Source organism: Stigmatopora argus, chromosome 6 (assembly GCF_051989625.1).
Source record: "Stigmatopora argus isolate UIUO_Sarg chromosome 6, RoL_Sarg_1.0, whole genome shotgun sequence".
NCBI classification, from domain to species: Eukaryota; Metazoa; Chordata; class Actinopteri; order Syngnathiformes; family Syngnathidae; genus Stigmatopora; species Stigmatopora argus.
This window is the reverse complement of record NC_135392.1, coordinates 1,577,501-1,602,165: the sequence shown is the minus strand read 5'-3', so window position 1 is coordinate 1,602,165 and position 24,665 is coordinate 1,577,501. Positions and strand designations below refer to the sequence as shown.

The following is a 24,665-nucleotide window of genomic DNA, read 5'->3' as shown; positions in this document are numbered from 1 at the left end:
AATAAGTAATAAATGAATAACTATTGTATTTTCTCGCATATAAGCCGCACCCTTAAAATGCTAATGTTGGGCAACGGTACTTTTTAGGATGTATTTGAACTGAATGCTTTTATTGTCATTATACAATTATAATGAGATTTAAAGTTTCACCACAAAGTGCACAAATAACAATAACACACGACAAATAAATAAGTACTCCCGCATATAAGACACCCCATGTATTAGCCGCACCCTTAAAATTGCCTTTAAATCGTTGAATTTTACTAATTCTCGCATATAGGCCGTGGCGGCTGATACACAATTTGCACCTACATATTCATGGTTTTAATAGGGAGTAAAAATGTGTTACTTTGAAGGAAAATTCATCGCATGTGGTATTTCTGAGATACTGTATGAATCAAAAAGCACTTATTAGGGTCAATATCATAAGGAATTAATTAATCCAGTAATGGTTAATTTCTTACTGCAAAACAGAAAATAACCAACAAATAGTAAATGTTAATTTGCCGACATCTACTAGTGAAAAAGAGTTTGATGTGGAGTCGAAAAAGAGCGCGGCGACTTGTCATCACGGCGAGGCTCGTAATAACAAGGAATCCCAAATTTCTTTTACGCAACAGACGCTAACACCCACACAAAATGGATCCGCCTTCCAAAAGGTGCCGTTTATGAACCTGTGGATTGGCAACGCGGTTCAAACGAAGCGGAATCCATTTGTTACGGTGATAAAACGGAGCGCCTCTGGAGAGGATCAAGATGGAGATGTTAAAAAAGACGAGAAACTCGCAACAGGAGGGAATTGCAAGACGTCGCTCGTCAGTGGCTTCTGGTCAAAATTTGGATTTTTTTTTTCGCCCGTATTTTAATAAATGCGCAGATTAAGCCTGACTCCTCAGCGAATGAAAATGGGCTGGTGGGGAGATCAAACGTTATTTTTTTCTTAGTTGATTTAGCCCTTCGGTCCGGTTCGCTTCCAATCAGAATAGAAATTGGCAAAGTTCTCCCTCGGAGGATTTGGAGGGGCGCCGAAGGGCCGAACGCTGAAAAACTTTCCACTCCTCATCCCCTGATAAAGCGTGTCGTCGGCTTCAGAGAAATACGCCGGGAGTTTATACAGTCAAAATATATCAAAACTGAACATCTTTTTTTTAATGCTAACTTTCCTCGCTCACTAATTTTAGAATATTGTTTTGGAGGTGGTTTGGTGGGAAGTGGTTTGCATGTCAGACTCGCAGTTCTGCAGTCGTGGGTTCGATCCCCAGTCGGAACTCCTGTGTGGAGTTTCTATGTCCGCTTGAGTGAGTTTTCCCGGGGTTCTCCGGTTTCCTTCCACATCCCCAAAACATGCATGCTAGGCTAATTTAATGCTAAATTGTCCCTAGGTAGGAGTGTGATTGGTCCTTGGTGTCATTGGGCCCTGCGATTGGCTGGCTATCGATTCAGAATGAATGAATGAATATTGTTTTGGAAATATATGTGGTGAAGTAGGCCAGAATTTTTTTTTTTAAGTCTAATACAGCATTAGTGTAACAAAACTCATTTTAAAATAAAATGTGTCAAAAGGTACTCACGTTTAACTCTGTTAGTGTGATTGACGATGATAGACATCCAATCCTGAGGCAGTTTTCATCCTTCAACCGTCCATTTAAATGACTGTTGGCCGGTGATGTCCAATCCATTTCAACTGGGAGGGATGGCAAACAATGAATGAATGAACATAGCAGCGAACGGATGAATAGATTATGGAAGACAGGCAAATATTTTGATTTTCACCCGTTTAAATCAATAATTGCAATCTATTTTTTCTGTGTTTTTAGTTCAAAAATAATTTTGTAAAATCTAAAAATATATAAAAATACGTTCGGTTTTCCACTTTAATATGGAACATAATGATTAAAAGAGATTTTCCCTTACTAAGAAAAAAAGCTCAAATAAACACTTTTTAGATCTATAAAAAATGGAATATTCAGGGTTTTTAATCCAGTTCTTTTAATCCATTTGTAAAAAAGAAAACTACATTTATATCTAAAATGGTCTGGCCAACATAAAATCAAGTTGACGTTAATGCGGCCCGCGAACCAACCCGAGTCTGACAACCTTTGGTCTAACTCATCATCATAATATTTCAAATTTGACAAAAGTTATGAAAAAAGTTCTGCAACCAATTAATTTCGTAAGTAGAGGTACGACTGTAATTTCCTTGATTTCTGCACTGCGGAATTATTCCGCATTTCAAGCCCGTAGAGCAAATTTATCTGGATAATAACAACATGGCGCACTACCTTGAAAAGTAGCCAGGATACATCTATCGGTGTCGTAAAATGCAAATAGGCTTCCGTGGCGAGTCGCGCATCTCGTTTATTTACACTTCCAAATCTCGGCGGTAAAATACCGGGTTTGCTTGCGGGATTCGCAACCGAAAAAGGTAAAAAAAATGATAAAAAAAGAAAAAAATCAGCCTTATGAAAATTCACTACCACCGACCCCCTTGTGGCGCCCATAATGGATGGTACTTCCTTTTCGAGGCTCACTCGTGGGTCAAACGTTGATGTATGAGAGCCCGGGGGGGAGTGGGGGGGCACGTATAGGACATATTAGGGTGGGCCGGGTTATATAGTTAATTGGGAGTGAGTGATGGCGGCCCGTGTTGACAACTCTTGACATATCTGCACGTCTGTCGTATGTGGGTGGCTGTCGACGGAGTGAAATCCGACGAAAAATAATGAATACCCAAGTTTTTTTTTTAAAGCTACAGTGTTTTTTGTAGCAATCAGTCATCGACTTCTTTTGAATGGATTTCCTGTTAAATAGCGGCCGCTTAGCATAACAAAAGACAATTAATTCAACTTGACCGCTTTCCTTTAGAGTGCCTTTGTAATGAATTGGATTGTGGCGAAAGCTAGTGGGAGGCTTTTAAAAGGGGGGGAGAGGGGGTGCTAGAAATACATTTGTTTACAATTCGGAATGCAAAGAATGAGGGAGATGAAAATTGTTTTGGGAGGTGGGACGACGAGGGCGGGGGAGGGGGGGGCGAATGGAATTGGAATTCGAAGATGGCTGTCTACGTGACGCAATGAGTAGGAGTTTGATTTCTTTAATAAGGGACAGCACATTAATGAACATATTTATAGTCATGTTAATGAATATGTACATACAGTAATGCCATAAGGACATCATGGGCAATGTCTTTCCCGTTGCAACTCCCTCGTGTAATGTCTCTACGAGCACTGGGCGGAGCGCTGCATTTTTTCAGTGTTTTTTTTCCCAGTTAGTCAGTGCAAATGGCGGAGCAATCGCTAATACGAGAGGAGTTTATACTACTTCTGGTTGGCAAGTGGTCGTGCGTCATTGTGAGGACATTTGTGTGCATCATTTTGGGGATATTTTGAAGGGAAGACAAAAGCAAACAACCCTCGATAGGTTGCATCTGAAAGTCAGGGTGGAGGCGGGGCTAATAAAGCCAACCCGGGAGAAGACATTTATAAAAAAATTAATATGAAATTAGAATTAAGTTGAGTGTAAGGTTAGATTAAACTTATTTTTGAGTGTGTCTGCATCGTAATCCAAGTTCATTTAAATTTGTTTATGTTATGTTACGAGCGCGTTGCCGTGCAAAAATTATTTCTTTCTCTCTCTCCCGTACGCGAAATCCGTCTAATTTTAATAATATTAAACACATTTTAGAACAATTAAAAAAAGTCCAATTCAAAGTCAAGAAATTAGTATCGGCACATCCCTACAATGCCTTATTTTGAAAGGATTACTGGCTATATGGAAACCGCCATTTTGTCAAGTATAAACGTTTCCAGGGCTAACCAAGTTACTGCAATAAACCTGACTTCAAGCCTGAATTCTTTAGAATTCTAAGCACCCCCACATAACAAATTGTGACTTATTTGACCCAAGACCAGAGAAGAGCTATTTTAAAAAGCCGTATAATGAATGGCCATCATTTCTTTTGGTCGAAATGCTGAATTCCAAAATCCCACATTCTTAAAAGGGACGAATCAAAAAGTTAAACAGGTTTTCATTCTCCGGACGCCGCTTTCTCCTTTAACTGTAACACGTCCTAATTCGGCATCGACGTAAACCGATCTCCGGGAAAGTCCATCCCACGAAAAGCCGCTGCCCTCAGAATTGCAAAGCAGCTCCAAAGTGCTTCATAAATCCAGAAACAAAAAGCAAAGGCGAGCGCTAAAGCGAGCGAGCGCGCAAGCTAGCGCCGGTTGCTTTTAAAGGGTCTCGCGCCATCGCTCAAGGCGGTGACACTCGGGGCGCAATCGCATTGCCGCGGGTCCGCTTGCGCTTCAACGTGAGGGTAATAACAAGGAAGCTTTTTAAAAAAAAAAAAAAAAAAAAAAATGAGAGAAGTGCGGGTAAACATTCTGCGAAGGAATTTCGGTCTGTCGAAAAAGCTGGGGTTCCAGGTGGCCAGGCACGGATCCATCAAAAAACTTTCACCACCTTGGGGGAACAGGTGTGACCCCTCCATTAGCACCAGCGTGGGATGAATTTGAAATGCAAATAGCTCACGACGTCGTCCTTTAATTGCTAAAGGTTTCGCTTAGCTCAGCATTTGATGGTTACTACAGGACCAAAACAAAGATGCTATCTTATTTGGTCAACGAATGGTTTATGTCCGTTCACTTTCATTTGTTTCGTACAAAAATGAAGCTCACTGTGTTTTTCCAATAGTTAAATCTTGCAAAGAAATAAAAAACTCAAACAGCAAATCAACTATGTATGACTCACGTTTTGATTTTAGCTAACACACGCTGAAACAAATGACGTGTAGTAGAAAAGGAAACGAGCATGTTACTTCCCTTTCAAAAACGTTTTGTAAACTTGAAAAATGCTAAACTAAAGTACCGTATTTACTCGCATATAAGCCGCATTTGTCGGGAAAAAAAATGACTGAATCGAGGATACGGCTTATATGCGCGTAAAAGACGACATGCAAAAACTGCAAATTGACGGCACCGTCACAAGGTGACGTCATGACAAAATGGCACCGTTAGGTCGGCACGTGACGTCATGACGCAAGCGAATGCTAAACAGATAAAATGCTAAAAAATATATTTTGACATCTATGAATTAAATTCAAGAAAAACAAACGTACGTATCGACTTAAAGCGTTGCTATACTTTTTCACCAGTAGATGTCAGCAAATTAACATTTACTATTTGTTGGTTATTTTCAGTTTTGCAGTAACAAAACAAGCATTACTGGATGAATTAATTCCTTATGATATTGACTCAAATAATGTGCTTTTGATTCATACAGTATCTCAGAAATACCATGTGCGATGATTTTTCTTCAGATTTTCCCTTCAAAGTAACACATTTGTACTCTGTATTAAAACCATGAATATGGAGGTGAAAACTGTGAATCAGGGGCTGGCTTATATGCGAGAAATTGTAAAATTCAACCATTTTAAGACAATTTTAAGAGTGTGGCATATACGTGGGCCGGCTTATACGTGAGAAATTCTACAATTCAACAATTTTAAGGAAATTTTAAGAGTGTGGCATATACGTGGCCCGGCTTATACGTGAGAAATTCTACAATTCAACAATTTTAAGAGTGTGGCTTATACGTGAACCGGCTTATACGCGAGAAATTCTACAATTCAACAATTTTAAGGCAATTTTAAGAGTGTGCTTTATACGTGGGCCGGCTTATACGCGAGAAATTCTACAATTCAACAATTTTAAGGCAATTTTAAGTGTGGCATATACGTGGGCCGGCTTATACGTGAGAAATTCTACAATTCAACAATTTTAAGCCAATTTTAAGAGTGTGGCTTATACGTGGGCCGTCTTATACGCGAGAAGTTCTACAATTCAAAGATTTTAATGCAATTTTAAGAGTGTGGCTTATGCGTGGGCCGGCTTATATGCGAGTAAATACGGTAAACTAAACTAATGCTAAGCTTAAGAACAACGTGGCGCTCTAGCTTGCAAAGTGGCGACCCACGGATGGACAACGGCGATTTCTCGAACATCTTTACCACTGGAATGGAGTCAAGCGCAAGCGACATTAACAACAATCCTCCATGCGCCATCACATGGTATATTACTCCCACACTTCCTTCACTCTTTAATGTCTCATTAAACAACACAACGATACGAGTCAGGGGCGCCGAGACCCTCAATTATGCGGTGCAAAGCACACGGAATAATTAAACCCACAATCCGGGGCGTCGCGTCGTAAATTAGAAGCTGATTGCAGGGTTCACGCCTGTCATGGCGCCGTGTAATTATTGTCAAGGAGGTGTGTGTTGGAGTCGAGCTCACACCCTCTTTGCAAATTACAACGGAATTTTTTTTTTTAAAAGGCTGATAGGTATCGGGACGTTGAAATGCACGCTTTGCTTCTCGTGTTTTTAATGAAGTCGCCCGTTCGCACTCGTTTTGACACTTGCGGGCGAGGAGACGTGTTTGTGATTTAAGTGGGCACTGGAAAATGAATTTAATGGTTATCGAACGTCGGCGAAAGGCTTTTAGTCATTCTCGCGGAAAAGTGAAAATGGCGGCTGGCGAGGCCGGTTTTCACAAGATCAAAAACGCTGTATTTTACGGCAGTTTCAGGTAAAAAAACAAAACAAAACGGCTCATTGGCCACACATCATTTGTCACTTGGTCAAAGCAGTTTTGAGGAAAATAAGAACAACAGAATAGACGACTTACCAGCTGCTGATTTCTTTTTTGTGTCCAATGACGACGTTGATCTCTCAGTCGGTCGGAAAAAAATGTGTTGTTTCAATTTCCTACACAAGAGATTAAAAAAAACATTTCCGGTTAAAACGATTGAATTTCTTGGACAAAAACAACTAGCATATTTTCTCGCATAATGACCGCCTCCAAGTATAAGCCTTACCCTTAAAATTGCCTCAAAATGCTTGAATTTTAGAATTTCTCTCATATAAGCCACCCCCTGATTCACAATTATCACCTCCATATTCATGGTTTTAATAGGGAGTACAAATGTGTTAAAGTATTTTCTCAATATAAGATGTCTCTGCGTAAAAGCCGTACCCTTAAATTGCCTTAAAATCGTTGATTTTTACAATTTCTCTCGTATAAGCCGCCCCCGATTCACAATTATCCCCTCCATGTTCATGGTTTTAATAGGGAGGACAAATGTGTTACTTTGAAGGGAAAATCTTAAGAAAAAATCATTGCACGTGGTGTTTCTGAGATACTGTATGAATTTATTGTGTGACCGGACGTTTCGTCGAAAGACGTTTGGTCGACCGGACGTTTGGTCGACCGGACGTTTGGTCGCCGGGTTCGCTTGCTGTCAAATTATGACAGAGAGTTTACTGTTGATATTTTGATATTACATATTTAGATATTATACTCACTCTCTCTCTCTCATGATTATAATTTTGAGAGCTGGTTTCAACAGTAACAACCCGGCGACCAAACGTCCGTTCAGCCAAACGTCCGGTCGACCAAACGTCCGGGGACCAAACGTCTTTCGACGAAACGTCCAAGTACCAATTGATTGCTAGATGGCACATTCCTAAGGCCTGGAGGTAAACAAATTCAAAAAGGAAGTCAAGTGAGCAGTACAACCAGGAAGTGTGTCAGTAGCAGTCTAGTTTGTCATCCCTAGGTAAGATGGCAGCGCCCTGAGCAACCAATGACAGGCACAAGTACGTTTTTTCACATTTTATTCAAGATACATTTTTTTTGTTCTTGAATTTCATTCATAGATTTCAAAATAAATTTTGTTAAGCATTTTATCTGTTTATCTTTCCTCTATTTTGAACTAAATGACCATATCAACCGCATTGTCTTGCGTTATGGCGTTTGGTTTTTGTCACCTTGCAGTTTCGTGCATGTCACGTCTAATTTGTGCGCATATAAGCCGTACCCTCAATTCCGTCATCATTATTTTTTTGTTCCAAATATGGAAAATACGGTCAATTGATTGCATATAATTTTGAAAATTGTTTCTTTTGGCCACGATGCATCTTGAGCTTTGAGTATAAATTAAAATAAAATTCCATTGGCTAGCTTTTGGCACTGTAAGCAGAGTTATTTCTTATTAGGTCTTTTTTTTAAACTCAAGTCTTTCATTTTCCAATCCAAGGCACGGCAATTCTCAATTTTCATTTCCGAAGCGGACGTTTTGCAACATTTAGTGCTCTTAACCGCTTCTGAAATGGATTATAATTGTCCTAAATTTAACAAGCTAGTCCACAATGGTGCGGGGGTTTTCCATTCTTCCGTTGCGTCATTTGCTTCGTACGCCATCCTTTGTTTGCCCCGAATTTCTGGCGGCGGAATACTAGAATCACGGCGCGGTGACGGCCGACTCCCCCGAGGAGTCGCCGGCCTCCGATTCATTGATACCAGCCGCTGTGATAAAAAGCTTCAAATGGCCTCAATTACCGGATCAATAGCGTGATTAGCCAAGGCCTTGTAGCGGGAGCCTCTTGTTGCAAATCCTTTATAGTTTGTACGATCCAGTGAGAGCCAAGAGTGCTTTGTTCCTCCGAGCGATACCGTGGATAGATGGAAGGATACCGTCCATCGCTGCGACTAGTTTGATATGGAAGACTGAAATCAAAAACAGGCGCGGTGGAGGAGTGGTTGGGCGTGTCGGGCTCACAGTTCTGGGCTCGTGGGTTCGATTCCAGGTGGGTTCTCGCTAAGTGGAGTTTGCATGTTCTCCCCAGGCTCGTGTGGGTTTTCTCCAGGGACTCTGTTTTCCCCCCACATCCTAAAAAGATGCATGCTAAGCTAATTGTATGGCGAATTGCCTCTAGCTGTTATTGGTTGTCCGTCTTCTTGTGCCCTGCAATTGGCTGGCCACCGATTCAGGATGTCGCCGCCTGGTGCCCGTAGTGAGGTGGAATAGGCTCCAGCACCCCTGTGACCTTTCCGGTTCAGAAGATGAATGAAAAAAAATAATCAAAAATGTTTTTAAAGGGATCCGTAAATAGGTGGTCGTAACAATCCAACTGTTTTTCTTCGGTATCGGTAGATTCTACAACCTGGTTCAGGGTGACCGTAGTTAGCTCCGGCACCCTGCGCGACCCTTGTGAGGATGAGCAGTTGAGAAAATGAATGAAGAAATAAAATTGAAATGATCTATAAATAATGATAGTAATAATCCAACTGTTTCTCTTCGGTATCAGCAGATTTTCCTTATACGGGCGAAATTGTACAATTCAACAATTTTATGGCAATTTTAGGGGTACGGCTTGTACGCGCAGGCGGCTTATATGCGAGAAAATACAGTAATTGGGTCACCCCCAGATTAGATAACTTTATTCATCCATTATATATATGTATATATGTATATGTGTATATATGTATGTGTATATATATGTATATGTGTATATATGTGTGTATATATATGTCTATGTGTATGTATATATGTATATATATATATATATATATATATGTATATGTGTATGTATATATATATATATATATGTATATATATACATATATATACATATATACATATAAATATATATAAATGTATATATATGTATATATATGCATATATGTGTATGTATATATATATATATATATATGTATAGATATATGTATATATATATATGTATACATGTGTGTATATATGTATATATATGTGTATATATATATATATATATATATATATATATATATATATATATATATATATATATATGTATATATATGTATATATATGTATATATATGTATATATATATATATATGTATATATATGTATATATATGTATATATATGTATATATATATATATATGTATATATAAATATGTATGTATATATATGTATATATATATATATATATATATGTGTATATGTGTATATATGTATATATATATATATATATGTATATATATGTGCATATATATATATGTGTATATATATGTATATGTATATATATATGTGTATATGTATATATGTATGTGTGTATATATGTATATATGTGTATATATATATATATATATATATATATATATATATATATATATATATATATATATATATATATATATATTATACAAACACATACATAAATATACATATACAAACACATACATAAATATACATATACAAACACATACATAAATATACATAGACATACATATGGATGCACATGTATACATATGGTTGGTCTTAAAAAAAATGACAAGCTCTTCCTATAAACGACACACCTGCATTTAAAAGTATAGTCTACCAGTGGAACGCCATTACAGGAGCAAACTGACAAGCGCCCCCCGGGGACCCAAGGGCCGATCAATGTCGCTAGTATCTTCGCCCTCCTAATCTCTGTCGCCGGGGCCAGTTTTACTATCTGTAATAGATCTTGGGGGATTAAGGGCCCCCTTCCGGAGACACTTCTCTTTCATTGCCCAAGACCAGCGGGGGACGTCGGATTCCCGCAGCCGGCGGGACGGCGAGGTCGGGACGTTAGAAGACGACAACTTGGCTCAAAACGTGTAGGGGGGGCATGGTTAAAAGATGGCGGCTAAATGGGACACATGGGAGGCAGGCAGGGGGGAGGGAGGAGACGAAGCGGGGGGGAGGATAAGCACCCGGCCAGCCGGGGGAAAGCCAAGAGCCCATGTAATTTCTGATTTCTCTAATCCTACTGGCATTTATACTTTCAGCGGACAGATAATGAAAATGAAAAATGAAATGAAAAGTTCCACTCGCCGAACGCTGGCCACAGGATTTTCTTCTTTCTTTATTTTTTTTTTTTGCCTTTTCTGTGTGTCTTTTGTAATACCCGGTCGGGCCCACGCACGCGCTGATCTGGCAAAACTATTTATATAATGACCTCAAACGAAAGATAGACAAAATGGTGTACATTTTAGGGCTCCGATGATCGGTTGGAAAATATTGAACGTGTCGTGGAATTTTTGGAAATGGAAAACCAAGGTCTTGGTGCATGCAATAACATTGATTTTTACCTGCACATTCATTGACCCAAATTAGAAGGAGGATAGATAAAAAAATAGCGAAATGTTCCTTTAAACCCTACAAATTTGCATTTTTTTTTTCATAAAAAAAGCATTGGATGCATGGAAAACTTAATCCAAATACCCAGTATTGCTAATAGGACTCAGTACTGAAGTTTTGACTTAATAGGGGTGAGACTACTTCGTGGTTTTTCGATTATTGCTGCCATGTCTGGTCCACATTAACCGCGATATTCGAGGGATTACTGTACTTTAATTTACATCAGATTAGCACATAAAGACGGCATATTTTGTGGAAATCACTTATCCTGGGATTATGACGGTCATTTTAACGAAGCCTGCGCATTTACGGAGGACCAAGTCAAGCAGATCACATTTAAAAATACATTCATGCATTCACTAATTGTTACCCTTTTGTTGGCGATGTAACGGTATGCTCAACATCGAACCGATGTAAGGAGCGGATCAGCTTCTTTCTTGGTTAGTTGGTTATTTTCACACTCTGCTAGGGCGATATTCAGACAAAACACGGAAAATCGTCAAATAACTCGATCTTGGAAAGTTTGTCTTTAATTAATCAACACACCTGCATTCTCTCGCTCTCTCTCTCTTCCTCGCTTGCCCAGCCTCGAACTTTTCTTCTTCGCTTGTTTTTTTCCAATGCGAGCGCAACTCTACAACAACAGCGCTCCCTGTGGTCACAAAATGAATAAATATCCCTATACGTAGTATGAATGAAAAACAATGAAAATAAAAGTGACATTAAAAAAATAAGAAAATAAAAAATAGATATTCAGTTCAGAAAATGAATGAATACAAATAAAACTTAACATTTTTACCTACAAATTTAATGTAATACAAATAAAATTCTAACAAACACATACATGTAAATAAATATTGTTGTATTTTTTTTAAACATTGTGAACAAGACGTAACTAATTTAAATTAGCAGTATTATGAGTACCTTGAATCGGAACTGTTCTGTTATGATAGATGCTAATCCTATGCTACGTATATGCTAACAGCGAGTGCTACGTTAACACTAACATTAGTAAATAGTACCATTAACCACTCGTTGAATCTGCTAATGACTAGCTAGCTTGTTACTAAATACAGGCAGCCAGATAAATTTCCATTTAACTTTTATGTTAGCAATTTTGGTCCCAGCTATGAGTTTTGCCAAACCCAAATAAAATAAACAGACCTGCCCGCAAACATGGACACAACGTTAGCCGTTACTAACACACACGGCTTTTGGCTCGGTTGAACATTGTTTGTTTTCACGGCTGCCACTGTCCATTTGGTCTCTGTTTGATGGAAGGATACCGCTCTCCATATTTATAATAATCATACATGGATGTTAATAGGGATAAACCACCTTTGTCACATCAGTCAGGCAAGGGGAGAGTAAAATGGATTAGCCTGCTGTGTTATTTCCCTTTTTGCTGGCACTATTTCACGGTGAGCAAAAGCTGGCTTGCCTATTATGCATAAAAACGCATATGGTGTCGTATTAAAAAAACTGTTTTCCAAAAAACGGGGGTTAGGTGCTGTTAAATCCAGAATTATGTAGCAGCAGCAGCGCTTGGCGGCCCTCTGCAGAAAAACAACTTAATGTCAGACGCTAATCTACTCGCAGGTGTTCGCGGAAGCGAAAAAATATTTGACACGCGTTAATTCAAATGAGTTCGGGGTCTCGCGCTGAAAAAAATAAGATGACGCGGGTGGGGCTCTGCGGACCGCCGCGGTAAAGCCGCGTAAACATTTTGTTGAAAGATCTGTTATATCGCAGCACGGTGGATGAGTGGTTAGTGCGTCGGCCTCGCAGTTCAGGGGTCACGAGTTCAAATCCAGGTTTGCATGTTCTCCCCGGGTTTGCGTGGGTTTTCTCCGGGTGCTCCGCTTTCCTCCCATATTCCAAAAACATGCATGCTAGGTTGATTGGAAGCTAAATATGAGCGTGAATGCTATTCCGTCTCCTTGCGTCCCGTGATTGGCTGCCTGCTGATTCAGGGTGTACCCCAACTCCGTCCCGAAGTCAGCTGGGATAGAATCCAGCTCCCCCGCGACCCTTGACACACTGAATCAGTGGGCACAAGTAGACAAACCACCATTCACGCTCATTTCTAGAGGCTAATTAGCATACAATTAGCCTAGCATACATGTTTTTGGAAGAAAAAAAAACATCTTTATAGACTTTGGAGCTCTCAATTTCACTTATGAATGCATCCTCCAAGATTAGATAAAGACGGAGGTGGACTTGCAGGAGGACGTTTTTAGATTAAAAAAAAAGACTTTGCAGAACCTTCCATGAAATGACCTTTCTTTACCGTAAGGAATTCCGTGTTGGATTCCTCGCCTGATCCGACCGTGGCTTTTGATTTCCCACGCTGTCAAAGGCCTCCCTCGCACTTGTGCTTGCACGTTTTAGTCAACCTCACGCCGACTGCCTTTGTCTGTCTGGCCGCCCGCTGTCTTTTAAAATATCAACCGTCCTTGCGCGTGGCGCCGGCGATATCACGGCGTTTCCTCGACCTGTCCTCTGCTTGCGTTACTGGTGGAAAACATTTTTATAACAAAAGACATGTTGTAGATGACTGGTCATTTTCAATTTGGAGTTGGGTCAAAAGCTTAAGATGTTTTCACTCCATTTGGAAATATTATTTTCTACTATGCTGGTGTTTTGCCTGTTATAAAGTTAAATGTTATTAAATAAAGCAAGATAGTTTGAAGTTCATGTTTTGGTATTATTTCATGGTTTGATAACACTTTGACAGTGATATATTCGTTCATTTTCCGAGCCATTTAATCCTCACAAGGGTGGCGGGGGTGCTAGAGCCTATCCCAGCTGACATCCGGCCAGCCAATCGCAGGCCACAAGGAGACAAACAACCAATCCCAATCATACCTAAGGGCTATTTAGCATCCACTTAGCCTAGCATGCATGTTTTTGGGATGAGGGAGGAAACTGGAGTACCCGGAGAAAACCCACAAAGCCCCGGGGCGGACATGCAAAGTCCATAAAGGACCTGGATTCGAACCCAGGACCCCAGGGCAGTGAGGCCGACGCGCTAACCACTCATCAGCACGCTACCAATAGGCTTTCTATTACATTGTCGGCAAAAATCCTGGGGGAAAAAGCACCAATTCTGGTTGTGATGTCACAACCAGATAAGTGGGCATTCCCCAATTCCCCCTTTTTGCCCGGAATAACTAAATAAAATGGGGAACAAAAACACGACCAGGTTTAGACCTTTAATATGGTAGCATGAAACTTTAATTGACAAAAAAAAACTGCCAAATGTAAATAAAACATGAAGCAGTGTCATCAGTGAAAATGTCTAATTCATGAATTATGAAATGAAACCGCAGATCACATGGCATATATTGAACACCGAAAATATTCAAATCAAAGGAAGCATATTTGGCCTTTAAATAATAAACGAGAGCTTGTTTACATGATCGAGCTTCTGAGCCATTTAATTTAAAAATAAAAAAATAAAAAATTACATTTCCCCCCAAATTAAAAAAAAAAAAATCCAGCCAGGTCACCAAATTAGCAATTAGCCTCTCACCACCATGTTGAAACAATTACTATTCATTTTCTTATCCTACCAAGGGTCGCGAGGGGTGCTGGAGCCTATCCCAGCTGACTTCAGCACCAGGCGTGGTTCCCCCTAAATCCGTGGCCAGCCAATCCCAGGGCCAAGGAGAGCGTGTGTCTGTATGTTTAAGCTGGTGTATGTTTTGCCATGCCTGGCTGCGTCTATAAAGACGGTGCGTCCTTTGTGTGTGTCAAATACAGAAATAGCACTCGTTACTGACACTGCGGCTAAAAATATGATGCGCCGTATAGTCGTGAAAATACGGTACACAAGCCCTGGGATTACATGCAAATTCCGCACAGTGAGGACCGGCCTGGGGTCGAACCCACGAACCCGGACCTGCGAGGCCCACAGGCCCACATGCCAACCACTAAACCACCACGCTGCCACGTGGAAACACTTCTTTCAAATAAACTGTTGCCCTGCGCTAGCTGCAACTGGAGCAATAACGGCGTTAAAACTATCCGACATGATGGACGAGAGCGTCCAGCTCATAGGAAATTGCCCTTTTTCCACGGAGGTTCTCCCGTGCAACTGTCTCCCGCTTAAAGGCCATAAATACCGAAGTCAGTGACAACCCCGTTTAAAATTGGCCCAATTTGAACACTTGTCAAATTGCGCTGCCCCCGAAACTGCCGCAAATAACCCATTTTTTGAGGCTTTGGTGGGCAGCCGAAAAGGAGACGCCATTATTACGATAGCATTGTTTATTTTGTTTGGCTATAAAGTACATTGATTGAGAAAAAAGTCACTTTAAGATACAAAAAGTCATTTCTGGAGAAGCAGCCTGGGGATATGTCAGGGTTTTTAATTTCATTTTTTTTAAATACATTTGCTTGCAAGTACAGTAATCCCTCAAATATCGCGGCTTCACTACATCGCGTTTTTTTCTGGGGGGAAAAACTGTAGTGTGAGCGTGGGAGGGCAATTTTTGATTTGATCAGAAACATATGCTAACTATTGTAAAATAGAGAACAACAGGCTAAATAGGGAATCTTTTAACATGAGTGTTCCAGATAGATATAGCCTTAAAAAAACCTTCGGTTTCCACATTTCAGCCAAACTCTGAAATATAATACCCCTGATACACCAGGAAATACGGTGTTTTGTGTCTACCGAGGAACTTTTTGGACGTGTAGCAATAAATCGAGAAAATATCTTGAAAAAACGTCTGGTTAGTGACATTGGACGGATTTTATTTGGAGCGTGTTCAGTCAGTCGCTCACTTTCATTCTCACTCAAGTCCTTTGTTTCCATCTGCTGGTCGCTGCTGGGAAAAAAAACCCAAGCACTCCATCATTAAACTGGATTTGTGGTATACTGCATCCACGGGTCCTGTATTAACACACCCCAAAAATTTCAACACGCAGGCAAATGATGAGGGTCACATGAATATTTATATTGATTATTTATTTATTATCCTGATTTATTGATTATTTCTCAGTTCGTTTGTTTTTATCGTGTTTTTTTGTGCACTTCCCTACTTATTTATGTTGTTGACTACTTATTATGTTTACTACTTATTTATTTATTACTTTTTTAAATTATTATTATTTATTATTTATTGATTTGAATTTGAATTGTTGTCATTGAAAAGCAATAATAATCAAAAAGAAAGTAATAAATAAATAAGTAGTAAACATAATAAGTAGTAAACAACATAAATAAGTAGGGAAGTGCGCAAATAACCACAACAAAGAAAATACACTTTTAAATTTTCCTTTGGTTACTCATTTAGTTCTCTTTCTATGCATTTATTCATATAATTATTCTAATTTTGGTATTCTTGTGATTCCATATATTAGTTTGTATTTTAACCAAATGCAATGTTCAAAGATGCCAAATGTTTTGAATAAAGTTTTTTGTTTTCAAATCCCGCCTTTTTGGTTGCGCATGCGTGAAAGCTGCCTTCGGCTGTGACGTATCATTCCGCTACCGCTCTTCCTGGCCGTCAAAACAAACATGTAACGTCACTGGTTTCATCACGACAACTATCATCCAGCAGCCCGACTAATGATGGCCGAGTTGAGGGAAATGTTAATGTCGGAGGAGCTGCGTGAGAAAACGCGGACGCGTAACGTGGTGTAGCCGCGGACTCACGACGACAAACCGGGTGGGTGCGGGCCGAGCTAGCCTAATAGGCTTCGGTGCTAACGGAGCAGATGGCATCCCCGAAAGATTAAGTCTTGCACAAGGTCTCAGGAAAAGCATGCCTGTCTGAAAAAAAACTCTACATTTAACAATAAGAGGAAACATGAAGACTTCCAGAATTGCCACCGCCTCCTCACTTGTAAATGGAAACCAGAGTGACGGTAAGTTAGCAAAAATTAGCTGAGTCTATTTATTAACGGTGTTGTGGTTTTGTATACTTTTCGATAATAATCAGCTTGTTTTATAAATCAATTACCTTACTTCTAAACGCGCACGTCCAAGCTAATATGCGCTGTTTTTTATGTTTACGTCAAAACTAAGTTCCGTGACATCGCACGTGACGTCATCTTCGTGCGCTGCTACGAACTCTGGTATATTAGCATTTTGTGCACATAATGAAAAGCTATCAAATCCCCCTCTTTTTGGGAGTGTACAAGATTAATTGCACAAGTATGCCTGGTGAATCTAAATTCATAGAATTAATTTAAGAACGAGCTAAATTAAGTGCAGTTACAGAATATATTTTCCACAATTCCTTTTCGCCGAAAAGGGGATTTCGAATTCATTCCATCATTATAGTACTTTTAGGTTGGTTGGGTCCCTAAATATCAGCAATGATTCTTTTCCCGTGTTGGAAAAAAGAAGTTGGGTGTATACTTAAAGCCTTGACTGAGGCTTGGAATTTTTTCTTCATACCCTTTGTCATGTTCCTCATCTTTGCTGTCATCCTCATGCGCCTGCGACACCGAACCGACCCCAAAACACAGAAGGAGAATCTACCAGGCATGCTCTTATCTTGACCTCAGATGGCAGTCTTAAGCCAAAAGCATCTTTCCGAAACAAAAACGGCGACGCCGGTGTAAAAACGTGTACCGTGTTTTATCAGAGAGGCGGCAGAGGAAGATGGCCGACATCGCACAGGCCCTGCAGGCGAGTCCAGCGGACGTGGCGGCCCTCAGGAGGATGGCCATTAGCGAAGGCGGCCTGCTTACGGACGAGATACGCTGCCAGGTGTGGCCACGCCTCCTCAACGTCCCGCCCAACATTTTGGAGCAGGAGCCAGGTAACGTGCACGCCATCAAAACCAAAAGAGTACGCATACATGACGAGAAATTGTCTCCATGCAGAGATAGTAGAACGGGACAACAACAAGGACTACAACCAGGTGCTATTGGACGTCCAGCGCTCGCTACGAAGGTTCCCTCCAGGTGAGTGAACCAATGAAATGATAGAATCCTGTATTAAAAAATGATCAAGACTCGCACAGATTCATAACAATTTCAATTATACCAAAAGAATCATTTCTGTTGCATTGCCTGAATGAATTCAAAAAGGATGTTAGGTGAGCAGTACAACCAGGAAGTGTGTCCGTAGCGGTCTAGTTTGTCATCCCCAGGTAAGATGGCCCCGCCCTGAGCGACCAATGGCAGGCACAATGATGCAAGATATGTTTTTCCCTTGAATTTCATCCATAGACATCAAAACCAATTTTGTTAAGCGATTTTATCTGTTTACTTTTTCTCTATTTTGAAATAAATGACCGTATCGGCCGCATTGTCTTGCGTTATGGCGTTTCGAGCATGTCAAGTCTAATTTGTGCGCATATAAGCCGTACCCTCGATTCAGTCATTATTTTTTTTTTGTGACAAATACGGTTGATGGGTTTTTATTGGTTTTATTGTGGTATACCAATTTGAAAGTTGGTCTACAGTCCATAAAACTTGAAATTGTACTGTACAAATTCATAATGGAGATTGAAGCACCACAACATTTTCATCTATTTTACATTTCTAAGACCTGGCGTTTTGGTACCCGTGCCATTGGTTAGTGCAGCTACCCAGCACGCTAACCGTCTAACACTGGCATATTTTACTGGCCAAGAACAACCTTACTCATTGGCCACAGCTCATTTGTCACTTTAGTTTAAGGTTTGGATCAAAACATCAGGATCGGCTTCTTAGCGGCTGCTCTACTTTCTTATATTTATCGACTTGAGTCAGTTTACCGGATTGTGCTTCTGCTTCGGTCCAGGTATGCCGGACGAGCAGCGTGAGGGCCTCCAGGAGGAACTCATAGACATCATTCTCCGCGTGCTGAAGCGGAATCCTCAGTTGCACTACTACCAAGGCTATCACGACATCGTGGTGACCTTTCTCCTGGTCTTGGGCGAGCGCTTGGCCACGGCCCTCGTGGAAAAACTCTCCACCCATCACCTCAGGTACGCCGCCGTTAAGTGCAACTTACTTGAGATGTCTGATTGGAGTTTGGGTACTAACTAATTAGATGTGTGAGAAAAAAGAAAATAATCATTGATATTAAAATCTTGTATATATTGCCAATCACTTGTATTTTTTTTTGTTAAATTGTTTTTCAATTACCCCATTTTACCAAGCCATCGTGAAGCCATTTAATTATCTCATATCTCATGTCATTTTCTGAACCGCTTTATCCTCACTAGAGGTGCGGGGGGTGCTGGAGCCTATCCCAGCTGACTTCGGGCAAGAGGCGGGGGACAACCTGAATGTATGTATGTATCTGTGTGTGTGTGTATGTCACAATAAAAAAATGACTGAATCGAAGGTACGGCTTATATGCGCACAAATTAGACTGAGGCCAACGCGCTAACCACTCATGCACAGGGCCACCTGCCGTTTAATTATTTATTTATCTAAATGAAACCTCTGATATTCCACAAAATATACCGTATTTTCTTGCATACACGCCGTATTTGTTGCAAAAAAAATGATGACTGAATCGAGGGTACGGCTTATATGCGCATAAATTACACTTGACGTGCACAAAACGCCATAACGCCAGACAATGCGGCCGATACGGTCATTTATTTAAAAAATGAGGAAAAATATACAGATAAAACGCTAAACAAAATTAATTCTGTACCCCTGCTTTGTGTCTTTGTGTCCAGGGACTTCATGGACCCCACCATGGACAACACCAAACATATCCTCAACTACCTGATGCCCATCATCGAGAGGGTTAACCCCGAAGTGCATGATTTCATGCAACAGTAAGGGAACGTTTGAATGTCACTCCCATCCAGGGCTCCCCGCTGAACAAATGTTTTGGTTTCCAGGGCCGAGGTGGGCACGGTTTTTGCCCTCAGCTGGCTCATCACCTGGTTCGGTCACGTCCTGTCAGACTTCCGCCACGTGGTACGGTTGTACGACTTCTTCCTGGCTTGCCACCCGCTCATGCCCATTTACTTCGCTGCCGTGGTGAGTGGTGTCCCTCGTGGACTGAACTGGAACTTGCCGGTTAAAGAGCTCGAGCGGAAAGAATCTCGATGACATTATTTTCTCGCATATTAGCCGCACCCACGTATAAGCGTCACCCTTAAAATACCCTTAAAATTGTTGATTTTTTTACAATTTCTTTCGTATAAGACGCCCTCCCATTCCCAATTTTCACCTCCACATTCGTGGTTTTAATAGGGAGTAAAAATCTGTTACATTGAAGGGACAATCTTAAGAAAAATCATAGCATGAGATACTGTATACATCAAAAGCACATTATTTGGGTCAATATCATAAGGAATTAATCCATCCAGTAATGGTTGTTTTCTTACTGCAAAACAGAAAATAACCAACAAATGGTAAATTTTAATTTGCCAACATCTACTGGTGAAAAAGAGTATAGCAACGCTGTACATCTTGTGCGCATATAAGCCATACCCATTTTTTTGTTACAAATACGGCTTATATGCAAGAAAATGTTATAGTTTTAAAACTAGTTTGAAGTAATTTGCTAGAAAAAGAAACCGGCGCAACGCTACTTTTAAGTAAATTGCCATTCCTCTCAAGGCCACTCGTTCTCTTTATGCGGTTAAATGCAAAAATTTTAAAAATGAAAATTTTTGCCGTTCCTACCAAAAAGCTGTCAATGACCGAATAGGCAAACTTCACATCCATTTTTCTTATATTTTTCAATAAACACATCCTTCCAGATGCGAAAATGACAAAGCTAAATCCAAGCCAACACGGAAATGAAACCTCCCCTCTGATTTTTTGCCACACGCACCTCTACTGGTGTAAAAGTATACCAACACTAAATCTTCTGCGCATATAAGCCGTACCCTTGATTCAGTCATTTTCGCACTTTGAGTGGTAAACATAACGACTAAATACCCACTTTGTATCAAAACTGTGCCGCAGATCGTCCTCCACCGAGAAGAAGAGGTTCTGGAGTGCGAGTGCGACATGGCGATGGTCCATCACCTGCTGTCCCAGATCCCTCAGGATCTGCCCTACGAGACCCTCATCAGCCGAGCGGGGGACCTGTTCGTCCAGTTCCCCCCGTCCGAGCTGGCCAGAGAGGCCGCCTGGCACGATGGGTACGCCGCCGCCGTTAAATAACCACAGCGGCGAGCTTAATTAATCCCTCGCCGAACCCCTCCCCTTCCAAAAGCATGGCCACCACCACCTTCAAGGATTTCGACTTGGCCTCGACGCAACAGCGACCCGACTCGGTGCTCCGTCGCCGTCGGAAGCAGCAGGAAGCGCCCGAACGCTCGGCGGTGGCCCGGCCCTCCGTGACGCGGCGCTTCATACGCTTGGCGGTGATGGGCCTGACGGTGGCTCTGGGGGCGGCGGCCCTGGCTGTGGTCAACACCGCCCTGGAGTGGGCCCCCAAGCTGGACCTCTTTCCGTGAGACACCAGGACCAGTCAGTTACCTTTTTTCCTCTTAACACCCCATCACAAAGATAGTTACGGTAATCTTCCCCCGCTTGCTGAGGCATTTCAACGTTGTAGTTGCCTTTTCATTCCACAAGATAGCGCCAAGTTACGATTTTTCAAAATTCAAGTCCTCGACTCACTTAGCGACTTTTCTTTTCTTACTGAACATAAAAAAAGACTCATTCACTGCCATTGGAGGCGACAAACGTCCAATCCATTTGAACTGGGAAGGCTGCGAGCTTCTCTTTTCACATCTCGGCAGTGTTTTCCGCCATTTTGTGGCATTTTAAGGTGTTTCCAAAAAAAGCACAAAGAACACAGCTATATTTAAACGTTTCATGATAGCGGTTAAACCCAAATTCAAAATCTGGGGGATTACCGTACACCAGAACTAACAATTTCTTAGTCTACTCATTGAGTTAAAACTTAAGATGATGGCCTTTTCTGCCACTTAGACACATTATTTCCATTTAGGAGGTTTTTGATATTAGGACAAAGACCAAAAATGAAGGATTATTTCAATCCTTTCCACCAGTTTGTCGTAAGTAACGACAAGTAACGTGTCACCCCCGTCTCTTATTCACAGCTCCATTTTTTTTTTCACATTCCTTCAGACGTGGTGGTGACCAAGTCAAGCCGTCGGAAAAAGGAAAACCGGTTTTAGAGCCGCGGAAAAACTCGACCAAGTAATCACAGGTTGTACGACATTCTCTTAGTAGCATCACCATAACAAAGACGTTTCTAATTGTATATTGTTCTTGATATTTATATAACGCCGCCTAGTTTTTACCACTAGAGGCAGACACGACACACTTGGAGGATTTAATTTATTGAAGTCATTAGCTCTTGTCGCCTTAGCCCATACGTGATTTAGCTTGCAAGCCCGCGTCCACATAGTTTTCAGTTTTACGTTAACGTTTAAAAACACTGGACCGAAAATGCAGCATTTTTTGGGGGGGTTTGCCAACGTTATTCATGTTGCACTAGCCTTTTTTTTGGTTTGTTTTCATAAATATATTCTTCTAGTGTCAAGTTGTACTGTACAAGAGAATGCTAATAAACGTAAAAGGAGGCGCGTTGAGTGTTTTTTTTTTTACGGAAAGTACAGGTTTTAGGTGTCCTTAAAGAAGTTGGATGAAGCTGGTTGTTGGATTAGTTTTCGTGGTTTTTTTCCGGATGCTGAGAAAGGTTGTAGAAAAGAGACCAAGGCGATATTTGGATCATTGGCGGTAAGGTTGAGCTTTCGGTCGTTTGACAGTCTTCCTGGGTGTCCGTTTGCAGAAACTTAAAGACAAAAAAATAGGACACGTCAAAAAAATCAATAGAAATGAACAAAATTGAAAAAAATGGTAAAGCTAAGATCTTATTATCATTTTAATTTGGGAGCATATCCATCTTTGAGTTGAAGTTGAAGGAACGTGCTAATGAACTAAATCAAATTTTTTAAGGATAAAATAAAAAATGGAAAAAATTGGCAGCACATTTTAGTACGTACTTGTATTTAGAATTATGTCCAGCGGGGGGCAGTACATGCCCTTGTTATTCCTAAATGAATGTTATCTGTAACGGGCCGTATATGGCCCGCGGGCCGAGGTTGAAAAACATGTACACACACGATCCGGGGGCGGGGCGAGCGCTTCAGCGAAACGTCCGTTCGGCGAATCCCGTTTCGGCGAAACGTCCGTTCGGCGAATCCCGTTTCGGCGAAACGTCCGTTCGGCGAATCCCGTTTCGGCGAAACGTCCGTTCGGCGAATCCCGTTTCGGCGAAACGTCCGTTCGGCGAATCCCGTTTCGGCGAAACGTCCGTTCGGCTAATCCCGTTTCGGCGAAACGTCCGTTCGGCGAATCCCGTTTCGGCGAATCCCGTTTCGGCGAAACGTCCGTTCGGCGAATCCCGTTTCGGCGAAACGTCCGTTCGGCGAATCCCGTTTCGGCGAAACGTCCGTTCGGCGAATCCCGTTTCGGCGAAACGTCTGTTCGGCGAATCCCATTTCGGCGAAACGTCCGTTCGGCGAACTGTCCGTCGGCCAAACGTCTTTCGGCGAATCGTCCGGTCACAAGCAAAAATATGCTGGGAATTTTTGCCGTTTTTCAAATTTCTCATACGTCAAAGTATTTCTGTATATATATATTTTTTACATTCTACTCTTGATCTACGTGGCCACCAAAATCCACGTCGCCGAACAGAAGCGGATTTGATAGACGTCTTCACCTTCATGAGAAGTAACGTGGACGCTTCCTCCCGCCGAATCCGGACCGCCTCCTCCCCCAAGGGATTGTAGGCCAGCGGGACGCGGTAAGACTCCGGCCTCTCGTTGCCGCACACCTCGCACCCGGGTCGGGTCGGCGCGTTGTCGAACGTACACTTGAGGCACACCCAACCAGACTGAGAAAGACCACAATGCCGTGTTTCGTTTTAGACGCAGTGGAAGCGGTTGGGAACCGGATGAATTGCTGACCTGGCGTCTGGGAAGAGTATGTAGAGGAGGAGGTGGAGGAGGAGGAGGAAGAAGAGGAGGAGTTGGCAACACTTTGGAACAGTACAATTCCTTGCTTTCGTTTTCTTCAGGAATTACGGTAAACGACTCTTGAGAATCTGTGAGATCAGAGTAGACATGGCTGTGAGTTTTCTACCTAAAACGGGTGGCTGTCCCACTCGTTTTTATTCGGGTATTTACGGTGTCATTCGCAATGTGGCTAAATTGTTTGTAGGCGATAAAATTTGGCAATTTTTTGGGGGGAGGTTCTTAATCTCAATTTTTTTGAATTTTGCAATGACTTTTTATCTTTTAATCCCGTTTTAATTCAACCAGGCGTATTCTATTTTTTATTTATTTTCATTGAAAAATAAAAGGAGGAAAGAGTAAATACTAAAATATATTTGGGATTAAAAGGAGGGAGGGACCTTTTTTTCCTAGCAATAAAAAATATGAAATATTTCACTTATTTTTTCCACTTGTTTTTCATTTAAAAAGGAAATAAATTTAATTTTTCATTTACAATAAAAAATTAAAGACGAATATTTTTAGATTTTCTTTTAAAATTAAATTTTGTCTTATTTTTTACCTCAAAAATAAACTGAGAAAATATTACATTTTTCTATGAAAAATGATTTAGAATTTTTTTGGTTGACCTTTTTGTCGTTGGGAAGAACAGTAGTTATTCTCTCTCATCTTAATGGCGAATTTGAATTTTATATTAAAACATTAAAGCCAACACATAATTTACTTTGACGCGCCGCCAGTTTGTCCCCTGCGACCGGTT

General features: G+C 41.0%; 4 protein-coding genes across 10 annotated transcripts in view; 2 read left to right on the top strand and 2 right to left on the bottom strand.

The window, feature by feature from the left end:
- Positions 1–11,632, bottom strand: part of LOC144075333 (uncharacterized) — a 123,842-nt gene extending 112,210 nt beyond the window's left edge. Inside the window, exons 1-4 of one of the 3 annotated variants that reach the window (XM_077602237.1) lie at positions 11,538–11,632; positions 11,362–11,453; positions 6,690–6,769; positions 1,572–1,684 (exon numbers count right to left, since the gene is read on the bottom strand). The gene's annotated coding sequence lies outside the window, so the exon portion shown is untranslated. Of the gene's footprint in view, positions 1–1,571; positions 1,685–6,689; positions 6,770–11,361; positions 11,505–11,537 lie in introns of those variants that run through there. The other 2 variants (XM_077602238.1, XM_077602235.1) reach the window with 2 other exon arrangements.
- A 4,819-nt stretch (positions 11,633–16,451) lies between these two features.
- On the top strand, positions 16,452–22,473 carry tbc1d20 (TBC1 domain family, member 20). 2 transcript variants are annotated; one of them, XM_077602225.1, is made up of 8 exons: positions 16,452–16,868; positions 17,594–17,770; positions 17,835–17,915; positions 18,739–18,925; positions 19,631–19,732; positions 19,799–19,940; positions 20,877–21,055; positions 21,130–22,473. In XM_077602225.1, the coding sequence occupies exons 1-8, from the start codon at positions 16,811–16,813 to the stop codon at positions 21,371–21,373; spliced, it is 1,170 nt and encodes a 389-aa protein (XP_077458351.1). In that variant the 5' UTR covers positions 16,452–16,810; the 3' UTR covers positions 21,374–22,473. The 2 variants fall into 2 exon arrangements, with proteins under 2 accessions (XP_077458351.1, XP_077458350.1); XM_077602224.1 differs by lacking the exon at positions 16,452–16,868 and adding an exon at positions 17,293–17,490.
- The window catches only part of LOC144075332 (ranBP-type and C3HC4-type zinc finger-containing protein 1-like), a 4,846-nt gene continuing 1,920 nt past the window's right edge, over positions 21,740–24,665 (bottom strand). Inside the window, exons 5-7 of one of the 4 annotated variants that reach the window (XM_077602233.1) lie at positions 23,861–23,997; positions 23,614–23,787; positions 21,741–22,683 (exon numbers count right to left, since the gene is read on the bottom strand). In XM_077602233.1, the coding sequence (XP_077458359.1) occupies positions 22,552–22,683; positions 23,614–23,787; positions 23,861–23,997 (443 nt within the window). In that variant the 3' untranslated portion in view covers positions 21,741–22,551. Of the gene's footprint in view, positions 22,684–23,613; positions 23,998–24,665 lie in introns of all 4 variants that reach the window. The other 3 variants (XM_077602234.1, XM_077602232.1, XM_077602231.1) reach the window with 3 other exon arrangements.
- The window catches only part of LOC144075331 (N-terminal EF-hand calcium-binding protein 1-like), a 25,716-nt gene continuing 24,316 nt past the window's right edge, over positions 23,266–24,665 (top strand). The window contains exons 1-2 of the mRNA XM_077602228.1: positions 23,266–23,697; positions 23,822–23,978. The gene's annotated coding sequence lies outside the window, so the exon portion shown is untranslated. The remainder of the gene's footprint in view (positions 23,698–23,821; positions 23,979–24,665) is intronic.